The following is a 20679-nucleotide window of genomic DNA, read 5'->3' as shown; positions in this document are numbered from 1 at the left end:
CCTCAAACTGGGGGGGCTATCAAGTACAGGGTCCCACAGGGTTCGGTCTTAGGTCCTTTACTGTTCTTGATATACATTAATGACTTAACATTCCACATTGATGAAGATGCTAAGTTAGTTCTTTTTGCTGATGATACAAGTATAGTAATATCACCCAAAAACCAAGAACTAATTGACGTAATTGTAAATGATGTTTTTCACAAAATTATTAAGTGGTTCTCAGCAAACGGACTCTCTTTAAATTTTGATAAAACACAGTATATACAGTTCCATACAGTAAATGGCACAACTCCAGTAATAAATATAGACTTTGAACAGAAGTCTGTAGCTAAGGCAGAATTTTCAAAATTTTTAGGTGTGTCCATTGATGAGAGGTTAAACTGGAAGCAACACATTGATGGTCTGCTGAAACGTCAGTTCAGCTACGTATGCTATTAGGGTTATTGCAAATTTTGGTGATAAGAATCTCAGTAAATTAGCTTACTATGCCTAATTTCATTCACTGCTTTCTTATGGCATCATATTCTGGGGTAATTCATTGTTGAGTAGAAAAGTATCCATTAATCAAAAACGTGTAATCAGAATAATTGCTGGAGCCCACCCACGGTCATCCTGCAGACATCTATTTAAGGATCTAGGGATCCTCACAGTAACCTCACAGTATATATATTACTTATGAAATTTGTTGTTAATAATCCAACCCAGCTCAAAAGTAATAGCAGTGTGCATAGCTATAACACCAGGAGAAAAGGATGATCTTCACTATGCAGGGTTAAATCTGACTTTGGCACAGAAAGGGGTAAATTATGCTGCCACAAAAGTCATTGGTCGCCTACCAAACAGCATCAAAAGCCTGACAGATAGCCAACTAACATTTAAAAATAAATTAAAAGAATTTCTAGATGACAACTCCTTCTACTCATTGGCTGAATTTTTAGATATAAATTAAGGGAAAGAAAAAACAACTTAAACATTAGTGTCATGCAATATTGTGTGTAATGTAATATCTTGTACAGACATCTTTTATTAACCTGACACGTTCCACATCATTACAAAGTGTCGTATTCATGATCTATGGAACAAGTATTAATCTAATCTAATCTAATCTAATCTGAAAGCGATGCCATAGTAACTAAGGCAGACAAAGGGGGAACAACTGTGATCATTGCAAAAGATGTCTATATTGCTAAACTCTAAATTTCTTTGAAGATAATAATATTAAGAAAATCGATAAGGATGTAACGTCCGAAGCCCAGAAGAAATTGCTTGCTCAGTTAAAAGCCTTAGTGAGATAATATCAACAAGGGCGGTACAGAGGCTAAACGTTATGAACCCCGTCACCCACACTTAGGACACAAAGGTACGCAAAGAAGGCTATCCAATATGCCCGGTGGTGGATGTTAGTAGTAGTCCTTCCTATAAAGTTGCTGAAAAATGCCTATGGTTTCTTAAAACTCATTATACATTCTATAACCAATTGTCTATTAAAAATAGTTTCGAACTAATCAATAAAATTAGAAATACCCCACAATAATCAATGAAATGAAATTTGTTTCTCTTGATATTGTCAACTTACACACAAACATACCTATTGATAAAACTGTGAAGGTAATTCGGCGTAATTTAATGGAACAAAACAAGCTTTCCATGAGGGAAGCACATGAATTCATTGGGCTACTTACGATAATTTTGAAATTTAACTACTTTAAATTTAATGGAGACACGTATTCCCAACAAGGCAGTTTCAGTATGGGGAGCAATATATCTGGAACACTCGATGACATCTTTATCAATTATCTAGAAAATCGATTCTTTTCTGAAAATCCTTCATCGGCAGACAAAATTGTATACTACTTTAAGTATGTAAATGACACACTGCTGCTAATACAGTGTAATGATGATGTCATTAACACTATGTAGCCACATTTAATAACTTGCATCAAATGATTAAATTTACATGAGAGAGATCTATCAATTCAGAATGAAAATAGCAGGCACACATTTGGTATCTTTCACAAAGCGACCTGTACTGACTGCATTGTGGATTTCACTTCAAACCACCCACTTCAACATAAATAGGCATTTTTCAATTTTGCTATAAATTGGTTGTTCAAAATTCCATTGTCAAAAGATGAACACGACGATGAAATGGCAACAATAAGGCACAATGCAAAAGTGAATAACTATCCACATGACTTTATAGGTACTATATATAAGAACATAGCTAATAAATAGAAAAATAAGATGACGCTTTACAATAATACAGCTTCTAAAGAAAATACTGAGTTTGTTAGTTTACCTCACTATGGAAAAATGAGTACAAGGATAGCAACTATCTTTAGAAAGGACAATGTGACAGTGTCTTTTGCAACAGGATGTATTTTGCAACACACTGTATATACAAAGAACCTATCTCACACCTCTGGAGTTCATAAAATTGATAACCCGGACTGTAGGGCCTGTTATGTTGACCAAACAGGAAGGAGGCTGGAAGTTAGGTTTGGGGAACACGTCGCGTTGGGCAGAAAAGATACCATGGGGAAATTGAGTGTGGCTGCTCATATGCTTACAACGTAACATAAGTTGCCGACTTTGGCATCTAATGTGAGGCTGCTGCGTAAATGCGAGAAGGGCAGGTTTCTCGACCTCCTAGAAGAGCTGAAGATCTTTTGCCATCACAAGAATGCCAACTGCAACCTGATAAATGATCAGGTTGTTATGAAAATGCACTGTTCTGGGAATAGTTTGAAAACCTGTTGCGAGAAAACAATATAAGGTGTGACACAGGGGGAATGAAGTAGCTCCTGCTGTCACGCCATCATGTAGCAGCCATTAAAATACAATTGAACCTGCAGAACTTTCTCCATTGTAAGTTAGTTTAGATGCCTGTACATTGTTAATAACAGCAATTCAGTGTATTGGTTTTATTGTATTTATAATTAAAATTGTTTGAAGTGACACAGATACTAGTACTGTCTACATCTGTAACGGAATGCCAAGTCACACCAACTATCCATCTTGCTTACAATTGGTGCCATCTTCGAACCATTCAGCAAATAAGAGGAACAACATACCCATCATGATGTTTAAATAAAGAGAAAAATAGTATAAAAAATAAAAACATTTAAATCAAATCAATTCTAATAGTTGCAACATACAGCATGTGCCTCCTTGTGTCTTGTAAATATATTTTTTAAAAAGATTTTACCCATCTGACGTTACAAAAAAAAAAATGGCTCTGAGCACTATGGGACTCAACTGCTGAGGTCATTAGTCCCCTAGAACTTAGAACTAGTTAAACCTAACTAACCTAAGGACATCACAAACATCCATGCCCGAGGCAGGATTCGAACCTGCAACCGTAGCGGTCTTGCGGTTACAGACTGCAGCGCCTTTAACCGCACGGCCACTTCGGCCGGCTGACGTTACATATGTGTTTACAGAATAACAAAACAATTGACTCGCACGAAGTGAACCTGAATTTTTTTTTTTTAAATTTTCTGTGTTTACTGGAAAATGTGGAAATAAGTCAGACAGCAATGTAAATAATTTTACTTATGTTTTATTTTATGTAATTCCCATGCAAATTTGAAATTATTTTACTGGAGACCACAATTGCTCTCCTTTGAGTGTTATACAGGGTGATTCAAAAAGAATATCACAACTTTAGGAATTTAAAACTCTGCAACGACAAAAGGCAGAGCTAAGCACTATCTGTCTGCGAATTAAGGGAGCTATAAAGTTTCATTTAGTTGTACATTTGTTCGCTTGAGGCGCTGTTGACTAGGCGTCAGCGTCAGTTGATGCTAAGATGGCGACCGCTCAACAGAAAGCTTTTTGTGTTATTGAGTATGGCAGAAGTGAATCGACGACAGTTGTTCAGCGTGCATTTCGAACGAAGTATGGTGTTAAACCTCCTGATAGGTGGTGTATTAAACGTTTGTATAAACAGTTTACAGAGAATGGGTGTTTGTGCAAAGGGAAAAGTTCTGGACGGCCGAGAACGAGTGATGAAAATGTAGCACGCATCCAGCAAGCATTTGTTCGCAGCCCAGGAAAATCGACTCGCAGAGCTAGCAGAGAGCTGCAAATTCCACAATCAACTGTATGGAGAGTCCTACGAAAAAGGTTAGTTATGAAACCTGAATGTCAACTACCCGAGGCGATGGATCGGCAGCCAGGCAGCCCGTGACAGAGCACTTCATCACTGGCCTCCAAGAAGCCCTGATCTTACCCCCTGAGATTTTTTCTTATGGGGGTATGTTAGGGATATGGTGTTTCGGCCACCTCTCCCAGCCACCATTGATGATTTGAAACGAGAAATAACAGCAGCTATCCAAACTGTTACGCCTGATATGCTACAGAGAGTGTGGAACGAGTTGGAGTATCGGGTTGATATTGCTCGAGTGTCTGGAGGGGGCCATATTGAACATCTCTGAACTTGTTTTTGAGTGAAAAAAAAAAACCTTTTTAAATACTCTTTGTAATGATGTATAACAGAAGGTTATATTATGTTTCTTTCATTAAATACACATTTTTAAAGTTGTGGTATTCTTTTTGAATCACCCTGTATGTTACATAGTTCATATAGAGGGTGTCATACAGCCAAATGAAGTGTTCTCCCCACAGCCTACCTCCATTATACAGTAGTATTCAAAGAATTATGACTGTCACCCAAACACCAGGGAACTGACACGCAATGACACTAGAAAATATTGGTATGTAATCTACTGTATAAGACACATAGGTTATGCCACGAGTTGAAACATTTTATAGTATAGCCTGATCATGTTCTTCTTGTATTTTTTAGCATTGATATTTGATGGGCACTAGCCGAAATCTGGATTTGCCAAATAAAACCTGCAAAAAAAAGACGACTGATCGCTGCCCTTTATAATTTGTAAATTTAAGCAACAGTGGTCTGTGATAATGTTGTACACTATGTCAGTGTTTTCATCTATTAATTCAGTAATGTGAAATTTTTCACAAGGATCACCCTGAAGAGAAGTATAACCACATCTGAATTTGACAACCAGTCTCTTAAATACAGAAAATGAAGAAGCATTTTTGTTATAAACCTCTTCCCACCTCATATTAATTTCTGTTGATGTCAAACTATTTAACTCACAAATATTCATTTGAACAAAACACACACACAACTACTTTGAAAAGCTTGTTTGCAGATGAAAAGCTTTATAAACAGAACTTGTTTGCATATGAAGTTGACACTTATCTTACATTATTGTGGAACATGTATAAATGTGATGAAAACAAGATTTCACTGATATCATTTCTATCTTTGTGCCTGTTAGAGCAATTTTCTCATTGCTCCTATACTATAATCTCTTAAGATAAACTGTTACTATTCTTTTTGTGTGCTCTCAGAACAATTTGAGGTCAAGAACCATTGTGTTCACAGGCATATTACTCCAAAGATGATTTCTCCTGCAAACCAGTGTGAAGTGCATGATAGAGGGTACTTCACATTGTACCGATTATTTGGGCTTCTTGCTGTTTCATTCACATGTGAAGCACAAGGAGAATGATTGCTTAAACACCTCTGTATGCACTGTAACAAAATTATGAGAAGGAAAGTTGCTACTCACCACATAGCGGAGATGCCAAGTCACAGATAGGCACAACAAAAAGAGTTTCACACTAACAGCTTTCGGCCAATGGCCCTAGTCAACAATAGACACACACACACACACACACACACACACACACACACACACACACACACACATTCATGTAAATACAACTCACGCACACGACTGCAGTCTGAGACAACTGAAACAGTGGGGTTTCAGTTGCCTGAGCCTGCAATTGTGTGTGTGTGTGTGTGTGTGTGTGTGTGTGTGTGTGTGTGTGTGTGCGCGCGTGTGTGTATTGTTGAGAAAGACCATTGGCCGAAAGGTTTAAGTGTGAAACACTTTTTGTTGTGCCTATCTGTGACTCAGCATCTCCGCTATATGGTGAGTAGCTTTCTTTCTAATAATATTGTTACATTCCATTCTGAATTTTCCTCTGTATGCACTGTAATTTATCTAATCTTGTCTTCACAATATTACGTTATCAACACAGCCTAACCCTAGATGACATACTTAAAACATCTTCTTGAAACAAAGTTGGCTTTCATGGGACAGTTTTCGTCTACCCTCAATTATCTGAGAGTTCAGGTTCTTCAGCATTTCTATGATGCATTCCCATGGATTAAACAGACCTGTAGTCATTTTGCAGCACTTCCTTCTGTGTATTCAGTATCCCCTGTTAATTCTATTTGGTATGTATCCCATACACTTTCGCGACATTCCACAATGGGTCGCATGAGTCATTTATAAGCAACTTTCTTTGTAGACTGCATTTTATTAGTATTCTATCAATTAACTGAACTCTGCCACCTGCTTTACCTGCAACTGAGCCTTTGCTATCTTTCCATTTCATATTCCTACAAACTGTAATGCCCATTCATATGACTGATTCTAATTGTGACTTACTGATACTATAGTCATTTTTGTTTTGAGAAGTGCATAATTTTACATTTCTGAACATTTAAAGCTAGTTGCCAGTCTTTCCACCACTTTGAAATCTTATTGAGATCTCACTGAATAGTTATGCTGCTTTTTGGAGACAGTACTTCCGTACAGACTGAGTCACCTGCAAAAAGTTTGATATTATTAGTATTGTCTGCCAGGTCATTAAAAACCACTTGAACTGCAAAGGTCTCAACCTACTTTTTTGAGGAAGCTGAGAATTTAATTGTGATGAAGATAGGAGTTCAATAATAGGAAAGGAAGAGAAGAAAAAAATAGGAGAACATGGATTGTGGGGAAAGCAATGGAAGGAGAAGCTGCTAGGTAGAATTTTGCACAGAATACAATTTCATAATGCTAACAGTCTCAGGACTGAAGACCATAACAACAACAACAACAACAACAACAACAACACTTAGGGTTGTTTCTTTTTTTTTGGGGGGGGGGGGGGGGGGGGGCCTTGCACATATGGAAGGCAGCTGTTGAAATCAGAATGTTTCAGACAGATTTCATAACTGCAAGACAGATATTTCGAAAACAGATTTAAAGCAGCAAACCATTTTCAAAGGCAGGTGTGAATTCTGAGCACAGTTTATTTGTTACAAACTGTAGACTAAAACTGAAGAAATTGGAGATTGGCAATGGGACCTGGAAAATTTGAAAGAACAAGAGGCTCTCAAGGGTTTCCAAGGGAGCATTATGGAATGAAAGAGAAACAATAGACAGATTGTATACGATCCAGGACAACCAGAAGATCTGGGAAAACCCGGGAATTTTTTTCTTCTGGGTGAAAACTGGGAAAAACCCAGGAATTTTTTTGAATTCTGGAAATTTTTCATTGTTTTAGTTTTCAGTTACATTCTTGTAATTTTGACTGGTAGGAACCAATACTCTAACAAAGGATATTACTGTATCTCACTATTGCAGAATAATACTTCAGCAACAAAACGTGAAAAAAAAAAAAAGCTTAAGTTGCAAAGGAGATGTGCCATATACAACAACAAAACACAGTGTTCCTACAAGCATCTGCCAGCAGCAGTGTCAGAGGCTTTAGGAAGACTATGCAATGCTTCATAACAACAGATTGGCGCCAATGAGCGGAATGTCACAAGTGTTTACATTAGATTCGTTTGAGCAGTTGCAAGTGAGCTCATCTGCATTCGCAGTTAAGTCGCGTGAGAGTAGTACCTTCTCCAGCTTCTGGTTACAGAAAAGTGGCTGTTAGCTGTAGAAGCAGTAGCAGCAAGCAGCCATATGCTACCAGGAAAAATTTTACTGGCTCGCCCACGCTGCCAGATTTACATATGCACAACAGGACCAGATCTAGGGGGCAGGGGCAAACTGGGGCATCTGCCCAGGGCGGCAATTTCGGGGGAGGGGGTCAAATTCATATTCTTGAGGAAAAAACCTGGTTTCACAAAGCGTGTAGCATCCAGGGCATGTTGGTCTGTCAATTATTCATACGTTTTTGAAACAGATCCCTGTTGGTTTTTGAACAGTTCTGAACAAGTACTAAATTGATTTCTGAATGAATCATGAGAAGATTTTTGAATGTGTGCGCAGTGCACATGATGTCTCTGGCAGGGGACTCCCCGTCACATCTAGAAATAAACTTTCCTGCAGACAAAAGGGGACGGGGGCTGAGCCGAACGGATGAATGCCAATCGCTGTTATGTGGTTCACAGGGTTTGCAAATGATCAGTGTTGTTATAATTCTTAGCAAAATCCATAGATTCATACTACCAGAGTGGAAATAAATGACTCACAGGAGTAACAGGTAAGAAAGTTTACATATTGTCTTCTTGGTGAGAAATTTTGACACAACATTTTCGGCCAGATCACTACACTAATAAGGGCAAGTTGTACAGTCCCCAGCTAGCAGCCGCTTAAGTTCTATTCCGGGAGTGGTGCAGAAAACGCGTTGTACAAACACTTAATAATGCCTAACCAGAGAATAGACATGGGATAACTAAATCGGTGATTGTCGCAGGGTTAGTGAAGTTTACTGGAGAATAAGTTTTGATGCTGGCAGGAATAGTTACAGAATTAGTGAAGACAAGATTGATTGTTAGAACGAGGAAGGAGGAGAAATGGGGACATCATGCAAATTAAGGAAGAATATGACAATTCCAAATGTATATAAAAATTTCGTACTACTACTTTTTGATCTCATGCTTGAGAAACTGGAGTGTATGAATGAAATGTGAAACTATTTCCTAACACAAAGCTTTTTGCTGGTAGTTCTTCATGAATTATATTCTGTCATGTTATAAAAATGACCATTTATGCCAAATCAGTCTCGTTTATTTGGTGCTGCAATAAGAGGCAGGCCTATTTCATTTTATCTAGAAGGCAGTGACAAAATACAAGTAATCAGGTCAAGAAACCACACCAGTCTCGGGTATTGTTTGTATTAACAGCTTTTTCAGCATCAGACAACGAAATTTCATTTATGAAGCAAAATATTTGATGAACTTTGATGAGGCAATAAATTCTCTCCCAGAAAGGAAAGCACACCATGTAAAGGTGTAGCAAGATTAGAGAGAAAAAAATGCTAGGACTTAGGTTTGAAGGAATGTGTATTGTTGTGCTTGTCTCGTATTTACTGGTTTTATGTATCCTATATTTAATTTTATGTCACACTAAACAGCAAGTTATTAGCTAATAGGCAAAAAGAGTGAAACTTTTCTGAAGAGTTCTTGTTCTCCTGGTTACAAATAATCCCATCCAGTAATAACTACAAGTTTTTGTTTGTTTGTTAAAAAAAAAAAAATAATAATAATAGCGAGGGCAGGATGTCAAACAGGCAGGGAGCAGGAGGGCATGACAGGACATTTTAATTTCCACTGTCCTGAATATAGCTTGATGGCACCCATTACAAAATTATACGTTTTGAATTCCACAGAGTGAAATACAGTGACGTGCAATAGAAAAATGCTGTGTGAAGAGTCATGGCATTGCACTTTAGCAGACTTAAGACCAAATAACATCCCTTACACTTCCTCAAACACATATGTTTTATGTATCAGACTCTTCAGAAAGATGTACACTACAAAATGAACATATTTTTGAAAAGGCAATTTTTTTAAACTTTTGGTGTCCTACCTAAAATGCTTTGGAGGGGGCACTATCTAATATTGCCCCAATTTGGAAAGATCATAGATCTGGAGCTGATCTACAGACCAATTTGAGTTGTAGTGGGGAGGTGGCTAGTCTCCATGTGACCTGTCTTTATGTTTAGCGATTTTGCTACTTCCTCTTCGTATATTGCTCTCATGTCAAATGAAAACAAAACGAATTTCTGTGGCCAGGAGCTATCAAGTGAATTAAAATACATTCACATAATATTGGAATATGGAATGGACAGTGTCTTGAACGGAGGATATAAGATGAAGATCAACAAAAGCAAAACGAGGATAATGGAATGTAGCCGAATTAAGTCGGGTGATGCTGAGGGAATTAGATTAGGAAATGAGACACTTAAAGTAGTAAAGGAGTTTTGCTATTAGGGGAGCAAAATACCTGATGATGGTCGAAGTAGAGAAGATATAAAATGTTGGCTGGCAATGGCAAGGAAAGTGTTTTTGAAGAAGAGAAATTTGTTAACATCGAGTACAGATTTAAGTGTCAGGAAGTCGTTTCTGAAAGCATTTGTATGGAGTGTAGCCATGTATGGAAGTGAAACATGGACGATAAATAGTTTGGAGAAGAAGAGAATAGAAGCTTTCGAAATGTGGTGCTACAGAAGAAAGCCGAAGATTAAATGGGTAGATCACGTAACTAATGAGGAGGTATTGACTAGAAATGGGGAGAAGAGAAATTTGTGGCACAACTTGACTAGAAGAAGGGATTGGTTGGTAGGACATGTTCTGAGGCATCAAGGGATCACCAATTTAGTATTGGAGGGCAGCGTGGAGGGTAAAAATCACAGAGGGAGGCCAAGAGATGAATACACTAAGCAGATTCAGATGGATGTAGGTTGCAGTAGGTACTGGGAGATGAAGAAGCTTGCACAGGATAAAGTAGCATGGAGAGCTGCATCAAACCAGTCTCTGGACTGAAGACCACAACAACAACAATATCGGAAGGCTAAAATATGTTATTAGTTTCATATTTTATTTTATTTCCACCTTTCTGACAATCGAGAATCAATCACCTTGTGGAACAATGAAGTTATTTTTGTCGGTCTGCTAAATAAATGTGGCTTTTATTAATCTTTTCCACTCAGGCAGTCAATTATTTGAAATGAAGTATTTAATTCCACACTATTGCCTAGTTTCAGCTGTTCAAATGGTTCAAATGACTCTGCGCACTTTGGGATTTAACTACGGAGGTCGTCAGTCCCCTAGAACTTAGAACTACTTAAACCTAACTAACCTAAGGACATCACACACATCCATGCCTGAAGCAGGATTCGAACCTGCGACCGTAGCGGTCTCGCGGTTCCAGACTGTAGTGCCTAGAACTGCTCGGCCACTCCGGCTGGCTTCAACTGTTCGCTGCTTTTAAAGTCCACATTTTCATCTTCTGGCACGTATGGCATCATGCCATAATAAAGAACCAAACGTAAGATAATACGGTGCTGGTACTCCAAGAAAATATACATCTGAATCTGGACATACAACTGTACACATTAAGCCACATTATGCATTTTAGTATGGTTCAAGAAATTCGGATTCTCTTGGAGTATCCTCTAATGTCTTGTTTCTTTTATGACATAATGCTGCTCATTTTTGGAACACCCTACAACCAGCTTAGAGACAGAAGTTGTGACACTTTCTGCAGGACCTGACCATCATTTTGCAGGACAATGCTCAAGCACGTACAGCGCAAGCTGTTACTGATTTGTTTGACTGATGTGGCTGCTAAGTACTATACCACCTACTGCACTCCCCTGACGAAGCCCTCATGAGTTCAACTTGATTTCTAAACTGAAGGAAACACTTCACAGCATTCGCTTCAGAACTGCTACAAATTCGTCGGACAATAGACCGCGCCACTCGAAGTGTCAACACAACTGGCACTGCTAAGAGTATCCTATGACTTCCACATCACTGGCAATGGGTTATACACAATGCTGGTGACTGCTTTGAAGGTCAGTAAAACTTTGAAACATTTATCGATTTTGTACGAGCTGTAAATAAATAGTTGCCACTATTAAAGTTCCAACCCTTGTATATAATTTTCTGGAAATACTTATTCATTAAGCAGCTTTTAGTGGTTCCATGATATTATTTTTTTAAATACATTAATACTGTGTTCCACCATCCACATCTTAAAATAATATGGTAATGGTTTTGGGAACTGTTCAAGGTAGTCATGAAAAGATCTTAAATCTGTTGCTTTTTGGCAGTTTTGTTCCTCAGTTTAGTTTAGTTATTTGTAAGTTCCACAGATCATACTTGCGACCTATTGCTATAATGTGGAATGAGTCATGTTTTTGAATAGGCATGTACCCAATACACATTTTCTAATGGTGGCACTGTTATATCACTTTTGGTTAACAAATGTGACACTTTTCAGTAATGTTGTATGTTTTTGTTTCAGTACTATTTTATGTTTTCCATTGCACTGGTCCAACACATTCAGTTTCCAAATTCCTGATAAGTATCTAAAATAAGTAATGCTTTTTGTTCACTGAAGTTAACATGCACTCATAGTATTAGTTTGTGTAAAGCAATGTGATTTGTGTATATATCTTCCAGTACTATAAGATGACTGTAAATTTTTTTGTAATCCTCTGAGGGCACAAAATGACTGGACAGATTTTAAAATCATATTCTGTTGAAACCAAACCATATTTTCAAATTTGTCCTGTTTGTAAACAATAAGAAACAGTGGAAAGAATGAAGGTGCCACTCATCATCTTGCTCGGGCACTGAATTAATCTTCCAAAGACTCTTCTTCCCCAACAGAAATGTCAAGAGTCTCATGATCCTGAGTCCAAATCAAAAAGATATCACCAGTGAACCTGAACCAGACAGAGTTGAGGATCTTTGATAGCGGGAATGTTTCCTCTAGGTGGTCCATAAACAAAGTGTCGAACAAAAGTGCTCTGTCAATGCCCATGGTAGTACAGTGGATTTGTTCATACATCTCCATCTTGAAGAAGAGCAAGTACTAGTTGTGGGTAAGGATATAAACTGCCCACAAAAGTACTGCATCACCTGCATATCTGAAGGCATGTGGGTTTGGATTTGAGGGAAGCTAGAACTAGAAGAATAAGCCTTATGAAACAAAAACAAACAAAATCTTCAATGTAAAAAAAAAAAAAAGGCAGTCTCTTCAAAAGTGCTGCTGGGTAACATTCACTATTGTACTGTTCCAACTTGGGCTGTGTAACATGCATGGCTCCTCCTCAAATACTTTACAGTGCTTGAGAAGTTGCTGTTCAAGCCTGAGAAATTCTTCAACAATGACCCTCCTAAGATTGCTGGTGTGAGGAGGATTCTTGCAAAGATGTAAGTTTCAACTGGCCCATAGAATGCTCAATCAGTGCCTTGTCAGCAAATACTGCAGCAAGCACTTGCATTTGGTTGACTCTCGCCTCCCAAAGGAAGGTGGTCCTAAGGTGGGCATGGTGTACTCCTGCATACTGCCTTTCACAGACAAGTCTGTCATCAGATTATTGACTGTAAGTCTGGACAATAGGTTGAAACATCCTTTCTACTACAGAATCACTCTCAAATTACCCTTGATACAATGAGATGCATCTGACATCCATACATAATACTGTCCCAATATATGAGTGACTCACTTCTTGCTGAACGTTGATACTGCAAGTGCGGCCATCTCTACACATTTCCATGATGATAATCAGGCATCAAACAAATCTTGTACTGATCAGTGATGATAACCTAATGCCAATGACACATGTTCCATTCCAGGTGTTCCCTTACCCACCTCCTCCACACAACACAGTGCTGAGGGATTAGCACTGTTGTCCATAATGGACACCTGAAGGACAACCTGATGACGTGTTTCCAGATTAACACAGTACTCCTAGTTACCTCATAAAAGCTAGCACCCACTTCTGTTGCATTATCCCTGGGGCATCTAAGAGTAATAATTTATAGGTAAAAATCATCAGCTAATGTTGTTGAGTGCAAGTGACCACTATGCATCATATATTAAACGTTTCACTGACAGAAGCTGAATATTCAAAATGATGTCACTCTGGAATTGGATTTGAGGGAAGCTAGAACTAGAAGAATAAGCCACTTGGTGGGTGACCTCCCATGCTGGTAACCTTCTTGCCACAAAGTGACAATGAGCACGCAGTCGAAGTTTGTTTCTCTCTCCCGTATCAGCTGAGCCCTGTTCACCCCCTCCCCCTCCCAATAGTTCTCCATCAATTCTCTTTAGCTTGATTCACCTATTTACATACCTGCACCTACTTGACTCTCTACATAGCCTTCATCCTCCCCTTTTGTTCTCAATCTATTCTAGCTATTTCATCATGAAATAGGGGTGATTTCTTCTGAATGTGCCATGATGAGCTCGCTGGGGCCACATTCCTTAGACATCCCCAGATACCACTTGCCCCCCCCCCCTCCCCCCTCCCCCCCCAAACACACACACACACACACACACACACACACACACACACACACACACAGCGCTAATGCTTTTTGGTTCTCCACATTCTCAAATAGAGCAGTTACAAGTTCAATCTTTTGATTTGGCATTTGTCACCCTGCCATTTACCACTTCAATTATATGATGAGTAGATATCTTGATTCTTCCCATCATCTGTATTTCAACTGAGAATTTCCAGAACACATTAACAATAAAACAATGACACAGCTTAAAAGAATCTATAAATGCCATTTAAGAAGTATCATAGTAGCATGCCATAATGTGTAAACAAACTGGATTGTGTTTGTTAATTCCGAGCATACAAATAAATTTGTATAAAAAAAAAGAGCTATTTGGACTTCCTGAGGAGACCAGTAGAGCCCCCACAGGATACTGTGGCTGATGTGCAGTGACCAATATTTGTCCAAAGTGCTGAGTGAGTTCATTCATTTGTTCGGAAGGGCAAGTCGACATTTTCTTCCAACTTTTGAATTACCGGTGATGACAGAATCGAAGTCCTGCAATCTTTCTCAAATGATTTTAGAGAAAATATTTGACAAACAAATTTCATTTTTGTGTTACTTATAGCTTTATATGTCAGCTTCATGATGATGTGCCCATCATTAATGGTCACAGTTATTGTGGTATTGGCATTTATTATCCAAAATAGTTTGCAATGAAAAATAGGAGTCACTTTGATTTTGCATTTGGTGTGTATCATATTATATGTTACTGCATATGAAATTTAGCTAACATACTTAATTTTTCTTTAGAGTTGGGTGGAGGTCTCTATCTGTCACCAATTTCAAGAAAACTGATCTGATTTAGCAAACTCATTTGCGATTGCATAAGCCAGCGATAAAGCCAGAATGAAATATCCACAATATTCCTCATATTTCATAAACAGTTTGAGATATCAAAATGATATTTTGGCAAATGGCTGCAGGCAAAGAGGATAGTTTTTTCCATATGTTTATTATGCAAAACTTCATTATCTACCACATTATTCCACTAACTACAGACTTTTTCAATGAAAGAATATAATTTTAAGGGTCATTAATAGCTGGTGAAATGAAAAATGCTGTGGGTTTTGGAACAACATAAGTTAAGACATTACACATTACACTGAATAAACCATGGTTTCAGAATTTTCTCGCAACAGTGTCTGCACAACATGTTAGTGAGGTGAGACTGAGTGAACTCCGCTGTGTTTCGGCAAATGAATCAAATTATAACATGGCAACAAAATAAATGTAGGTTTTACTCAAAATTCACCACTCACGATGCTTCTCTGCAAGCTAGAAATGGTTAACAAGATAGAAAAAATAAATTGCTGCTTTTGTTGCATCTTCAGTGGAATTCTTGTTAGACACTAACTACAGCAGACATAACAATAAATCTTTGTGAATGGTCACCATGAAAATGTCGGTGTGGAGGGGCTCCACTGAACATTTACAAGAAATGTGAGCATACGCTTCAGTTTACAATGGCACGCCCCCTTCAGTGCTTGGCATTTTCCCAGGAGCACCTGACCGCAACACCACCACTACTGCTCTTTCCACATGTGCCCTACCAACTGCACATCTACTGCGGACATTATTCTGCACACACTCTAACCTTTGTATTGGATTAGATTATAAAATTCAATGTCTTGACCACATGTGATGTTATTAACACTGATAACCAGTTTTGGCTTTAAACATGATAAAAGTCTAAGAATCAGAAAATATACGTAAAAAACATATCAATAGAGTTATAAAACAAGAATTTGGTTGTTAAATGTATCAATACCACAGAAGGAAAGTTGCTACTCACCACATAGCAGAGATGTTGAATCGTGATAGGCACAACAAAAACATTCACACAATTATAGCTTTCGGCTATTGAGGCCTTTGTCAGCAGTAGACACACATACACACACGCACACGCACACGCACACGCACACGCACACACACACACACACACACACACACACACACACACACACACTCACTCACTCACTCAATCGCAACTTGCACATATGTCTGCAGTCTCAGAGAACTGAAACCACACTGCGAGCAGCAGCACCAGTGCCTGATGGGAGTGGCGAATGGGTGGGAGTAAGGAGGAGGCTGGGGCGGGGAGGGGGAGGGATAGTATGGTGCGTGTGGCGGCCAGTGAAGTGTTGCAGTTTAGATGGAGGGCAGGAAAGAAGGTGCAGAGGGGTTAAGTAGCAGAAAGGAGAGAAATAAAAAGAAATTAAGAGGCTGGGTGTGACGGTGAAATGACGGTTGTGTAGTGTTGGAATGGGAACAGGGAGGGGGCTGGATGGGTGAGGACAGCAACTAATGAAGGTTACGGGGATGTATGGCAGGGAAAGTTCCCACCTGTGCAATTCAGAAAAGTTGGTGTTGGTGGGAAGGATCCATATGGCACAGGCTGTGAAGCATTCATTGAGATGAGGGATATCATGTCTGGCAGCGTGTTCAGCAACAGGGTGGTCCTCTTGTTTTTTGGCCACAGTTTGTCAGTGGCCGTTCATGGGGACAGACAGTTTGTTGGTTGTCATGCCTACATAGAATGCAGCACAGTGGTTGCAGCTTATCTTGTAAATCACATGACTGGTTTCACAGGTAGCCCTGCCTTTGATGGGATAGGTGATGTTAGTGGCCAGACTGGAGTAGGTGGTGGTAGAAGGATGTACAGGACAGGTTTTGCATCTAGGTCTATTACAGGGGTATGAGCCATGAGGTAAGGCATTGGGAGCAGGGGCTGTGTAAGGATGGATGAGTATATTGTGTAGGTTCAGTGGATGGCGGAATACCACAGTAGGAGGGGTGGGAAGGAGAGTGGGCAGGACATTTCTCATTTCAGGGCACGGCGAGAGATAATAGAAACCCTGGCGGAGAATGTAATTCAGTTGCTCCAGTCCCGGATGGTGCTGAGTTATGAGGGGAATGCTCCTCTGTGGCCGTACTGTGGGACTTCGGGAGTTGGTGGGAGCCTGGAGAGATAAGGCATGGAAGATTTGTTTTTGTTCAAGGACGGGAGGATAATTACGGTCAGTGAAGCATTCAGCAAGACACCTTCCTAGATGTTGACCTCCACCTCAGAGATGGCTACATCAGTACCACCATCCATATCAAACCTACTAAGCACCAGCAATACCTCCACTTCGACGGCTGCCACCCATTCCACACTAAGAACTCCCTTCTGTACAGACTAGTCGCCTGTGGTCATCGCACCTGCAGTGACGTGCAGTCCCTCTCAAAATATACCGAGGGTCTCACTGAAGCCTTCACTGACCGTAATTATCCTCAGTGTTTGTAATATAGCTAATTACAGCTGTGCCTTCAAGCACATTAAAATAGTTTTTATGCTTTTAGCTTTTATGTTTATAATATATTCATTCTTTTTATCACATGAGAAATGAGCTGATCTTTAGCTTTTACATGTATTAAATTTAGTAAACACATTTATAAATTTAGATTCTGCCACACATTAGAAATATATGACAGGTATTCCATTGTGCACCTTCTAATATACAAGGGTTGTCCAGAAGGTGAAGGATATTCTGGCATAACAAAATAAAAACTAAATGTCAAAACAAAATTTCATTTACAAAGTTACGGTACCTTAATTTATTTTTCAATGACGTCACCATAACTGTCAGGGCACTTATTGTAACATGGGACCAATTTTTCAATTCCCTTGTTGTACTCCTCTACTACCATCGATCTGAGCCAAGACATCACTGCTTGTTCGAGGTCTTCATCATTTGCAAACTGTTTTCCACCCAAAATTTCCTTTAGTTTTGGTAACAAGTGAAAATCACTGGGTGGCAAGTCAGAGCTGTGAGGAGAATGTCTGAAAATTTTCCACTTAAGACACTGAAGTTATTGCTGTGCTCGAGCTGATGCAAAAGGCTGCATATTGTAATGAATCAAAAACACCTTTGCCAACAACATTCCACGACACTGAAGACTCGTTCATTGCACTTCTACCATAAACGTTCTTCATTTGCCAATAAATTTCGATAGGACCAACATTTTGTGGATTCAGAAAATGAAGGACACTATGCACTTTGCATTTGGTGTGATTTTTGATGGGTTTTGGTATTAACAAACATTACAGAACAAAGAGGCATGGCTTGTTTGCCAACAAAACTCAGCTCACACTGAGTTGGGGGAAGAAGCTAACTGGCACACTTGCTATTGTGGCAGTGCGATCTGGCACTGGGTGTAGTAAACAATCATTCTTTACTTTCTGGATGACCCTCATTTGTCACATATATATATTTTTTCTATGTTACATACATAGAGTTTCATCCATCTGTAACTTATATTTAACAGCACTCTTGATGCTCATCATTGTAAACTTTATTTTATAAGTCCATTGATATGATTTTGTTTATATTTTCTCAAATTTAGATATAATGAGTACAAAGCCAAAACTGATTATCAAGACACCAATACACAGACTTCTATAAACTAAATTTGTAAACAGCTTCTGCATTCTTAAAGTCTTTCATGGTAGCATTGGTAGGATGCCTAACTACAATCTTCTTGATATACATACAAGCCATACCATTTCAAACAAATTTCTTGAACTTTCAACAGCTGCTTCTGCCATTGTCTTTAGGAGCACTACTGACTGCTGCTGTTTGCACGTTAATCTGCTTCTAAAGGTAATGCAGCAACATCTTGTAAGTTTTTGGAGGTGGTCTGAAATGTCACAAGTGCAAGGAAAGAAGTTTGGCAACTTCTGGACCCTTTGGTCCACAGAGAGGCATGAACTAAAATGTTACTTGATTGCCACTTATTTCTATTGTCAGTCTTGTCACCAAGTGATTGAGAACAGGTAGTTGTAGAAACAGCAGCACAACGATGCCAGTATGTGTAACATGATGGCTAAGCAATTGTTAGTAGTGCCAGTTCACCTACTTCCCAACTGTCAAAAGTCTGTCAGGGCTATTAGCACTGAAGTCGGAGATTTGAAAGCACAACATCAATAATTTGCATCATTTGTTGAGATTGAGATTTTCACTCTGTAGCGGAGTGTGTGCTGATATGAAACTTCCTGGCAGATTAAAACTGTGTGCCGGACCGAGACTCAAACTCGGGACCTTTGCCTTTCACGGGCAAGTGCTCTACCAACTGAGATACCCAAGCACGACTCACACCCCGTCCTCACAGCTTTAGAAGGTAGGAGACGAGGTATTGGCAGAAGTAAAGCTGTGAGGACGGGGTGTGAGTCGTGCTTGGGTATCTCAGTTGGTAGAGCACTTGCCCGTGAAAGGCAAAGGTCCCGAGTTTGAGTCTCAGTCCGGCACACAGTTTTAATCTGCCAGGAAGTTTCATTTGTTTAGATGTTTAACAAGCAGAAAATAGCCCAAAACACCATAAAGATTAATCCCTATGTGGTGTCACTTCTACAGTGGTGCCTCTAGAAACTCTCAGTTCTGTGCCTTCTCATCTATCTAGTTTCCTTTGGTACATCAATGACACTTCCTTGATGTAGCTCCAGTTTCATAGGGAAAAGGATCACATACACAGTGTTAATCCTAATATTAAATTTAACCAGTGAAGTGGCAAGCTACCTCTCTTGGATGCACTAGTTGAAAAACAGACAGGCATCTGTTTAGTTGATTTTTGTATATAGGAAACCAATCGACACTGACTGTTACATGATTGTAAATAGTTTCCACTGGTGGAGGTGAGGAAAAAAGGTAGTAGTAATGATGATGATGATGATGATGATGATGATAATAGTAATAAACTGTAACAATATTATGAAAAGGAAAGTTGCTACTCACCATATAGTGGAGATGTTGATATAGTGAGTAGCAACTTTCCTTTTCATAATATTGTTCCATTCCATCCTGTATTTTCCATTGTTTAATAACAACCTGTCTTCAACAAGATGGCAAGATGGTACATGGAATGAAGATGCTTTATGATGGTAACTATCTGCAGTGGAGTCTGAAAATTTGCATTGATGGTTGTGTTAGGGAAAACAGTTACAGCAAGTCAGCAAGGAAGACATTACGGATGTTTCCAAGTGCAATAGCGCCCCCCACAGAACCAGCAGAGTCTATGCAGATCAAACAATTCACACTGCCAGTGACTTTTTTGTTGAAAGAAAACACACACACACACACACACACACACAACACACACAACACACACAACACACACAACACACACAAACAGGGAACTGGCGAAGTCAAGAAGTCATTCATAGTTGCGCACTGGCTAGTGAAACCACCAGGTAAGAGTGCCTTGCTCCACAGAATTAAACTGTAATTAAATGAAGTTTAAAACAGTATACTGTAAGGCAAGCTGTTCCAACACTGCCCCATGGGGCACAGGTGCACCTGGCACCCCTCTGCTCACCCATGGACAGTTGCAGTTAGTATAGACACCAGCCAGATAGCTCTATTGTACATTTTCAGCATATGCACGAGCTGGTTGGTCACTCCTTGCACCAGCGAGCACTCTGCTAGGGCAGTATGATCACAAGGGCTATGGCCCGGCTGTTAGACTGCAAGCACATCGCTGTTTGCCTGTCTGTACACATGTGCCCATGG

At 39.3% G+C, this 20679-nt stretch overlaps 1 protein-coding gene across 2 annotated transcripts in view; it reads right to left on the bottom strand.

Annotated features, from left to right (window-relative positions):
• Window positions 1-20679, bottom strand: part of LOC124605671 (15-hydroxyprostaglandin dehydrogenase [NAD(+)]-like) — an 88133-nt gene that overhangs the window by 22392 nt on the left and 45062 nt on the right. Inside the window, exon 6 of one of the 2 annotated variants that reach the window (XM_047137520.1) lies at window positions 20009-20071. The exons of the other annotated variant lie outside the window; for it this stretch is intronic. Within the exon in view, the coding sequence (XP_046993476.1) occupies window positions 20056-20071 (16 nt within the window). The 3' untranslated portion in view covers window positions 20009-20055. Of the gene's footprint in view, window positions 1-20008; window positions 20072-20679 lie in introns of those variants that run through there. 2 annotated transcript variants of the gene reach the window in all.

Source organism: Schistocerca americana, chromosome 3, assembly GCF_021461395.2.
Source record: "Schistocerca americana isolate TAMUIC-IGC-003095 chromosome 3, iqSchAmer2.1, whole genome shotgun sequence".
Taxonomy (NCBI): Eukaryota; Metazoa; Arthropoda; class Insecta; order Orthoptera; family Acrididae; genus Schistocerca; species Schistocerca americana.
Note: the sequence above shows the minus strand (reverse complement) of the source record. Positions and strands in the feature narration are given on the sequence as shown.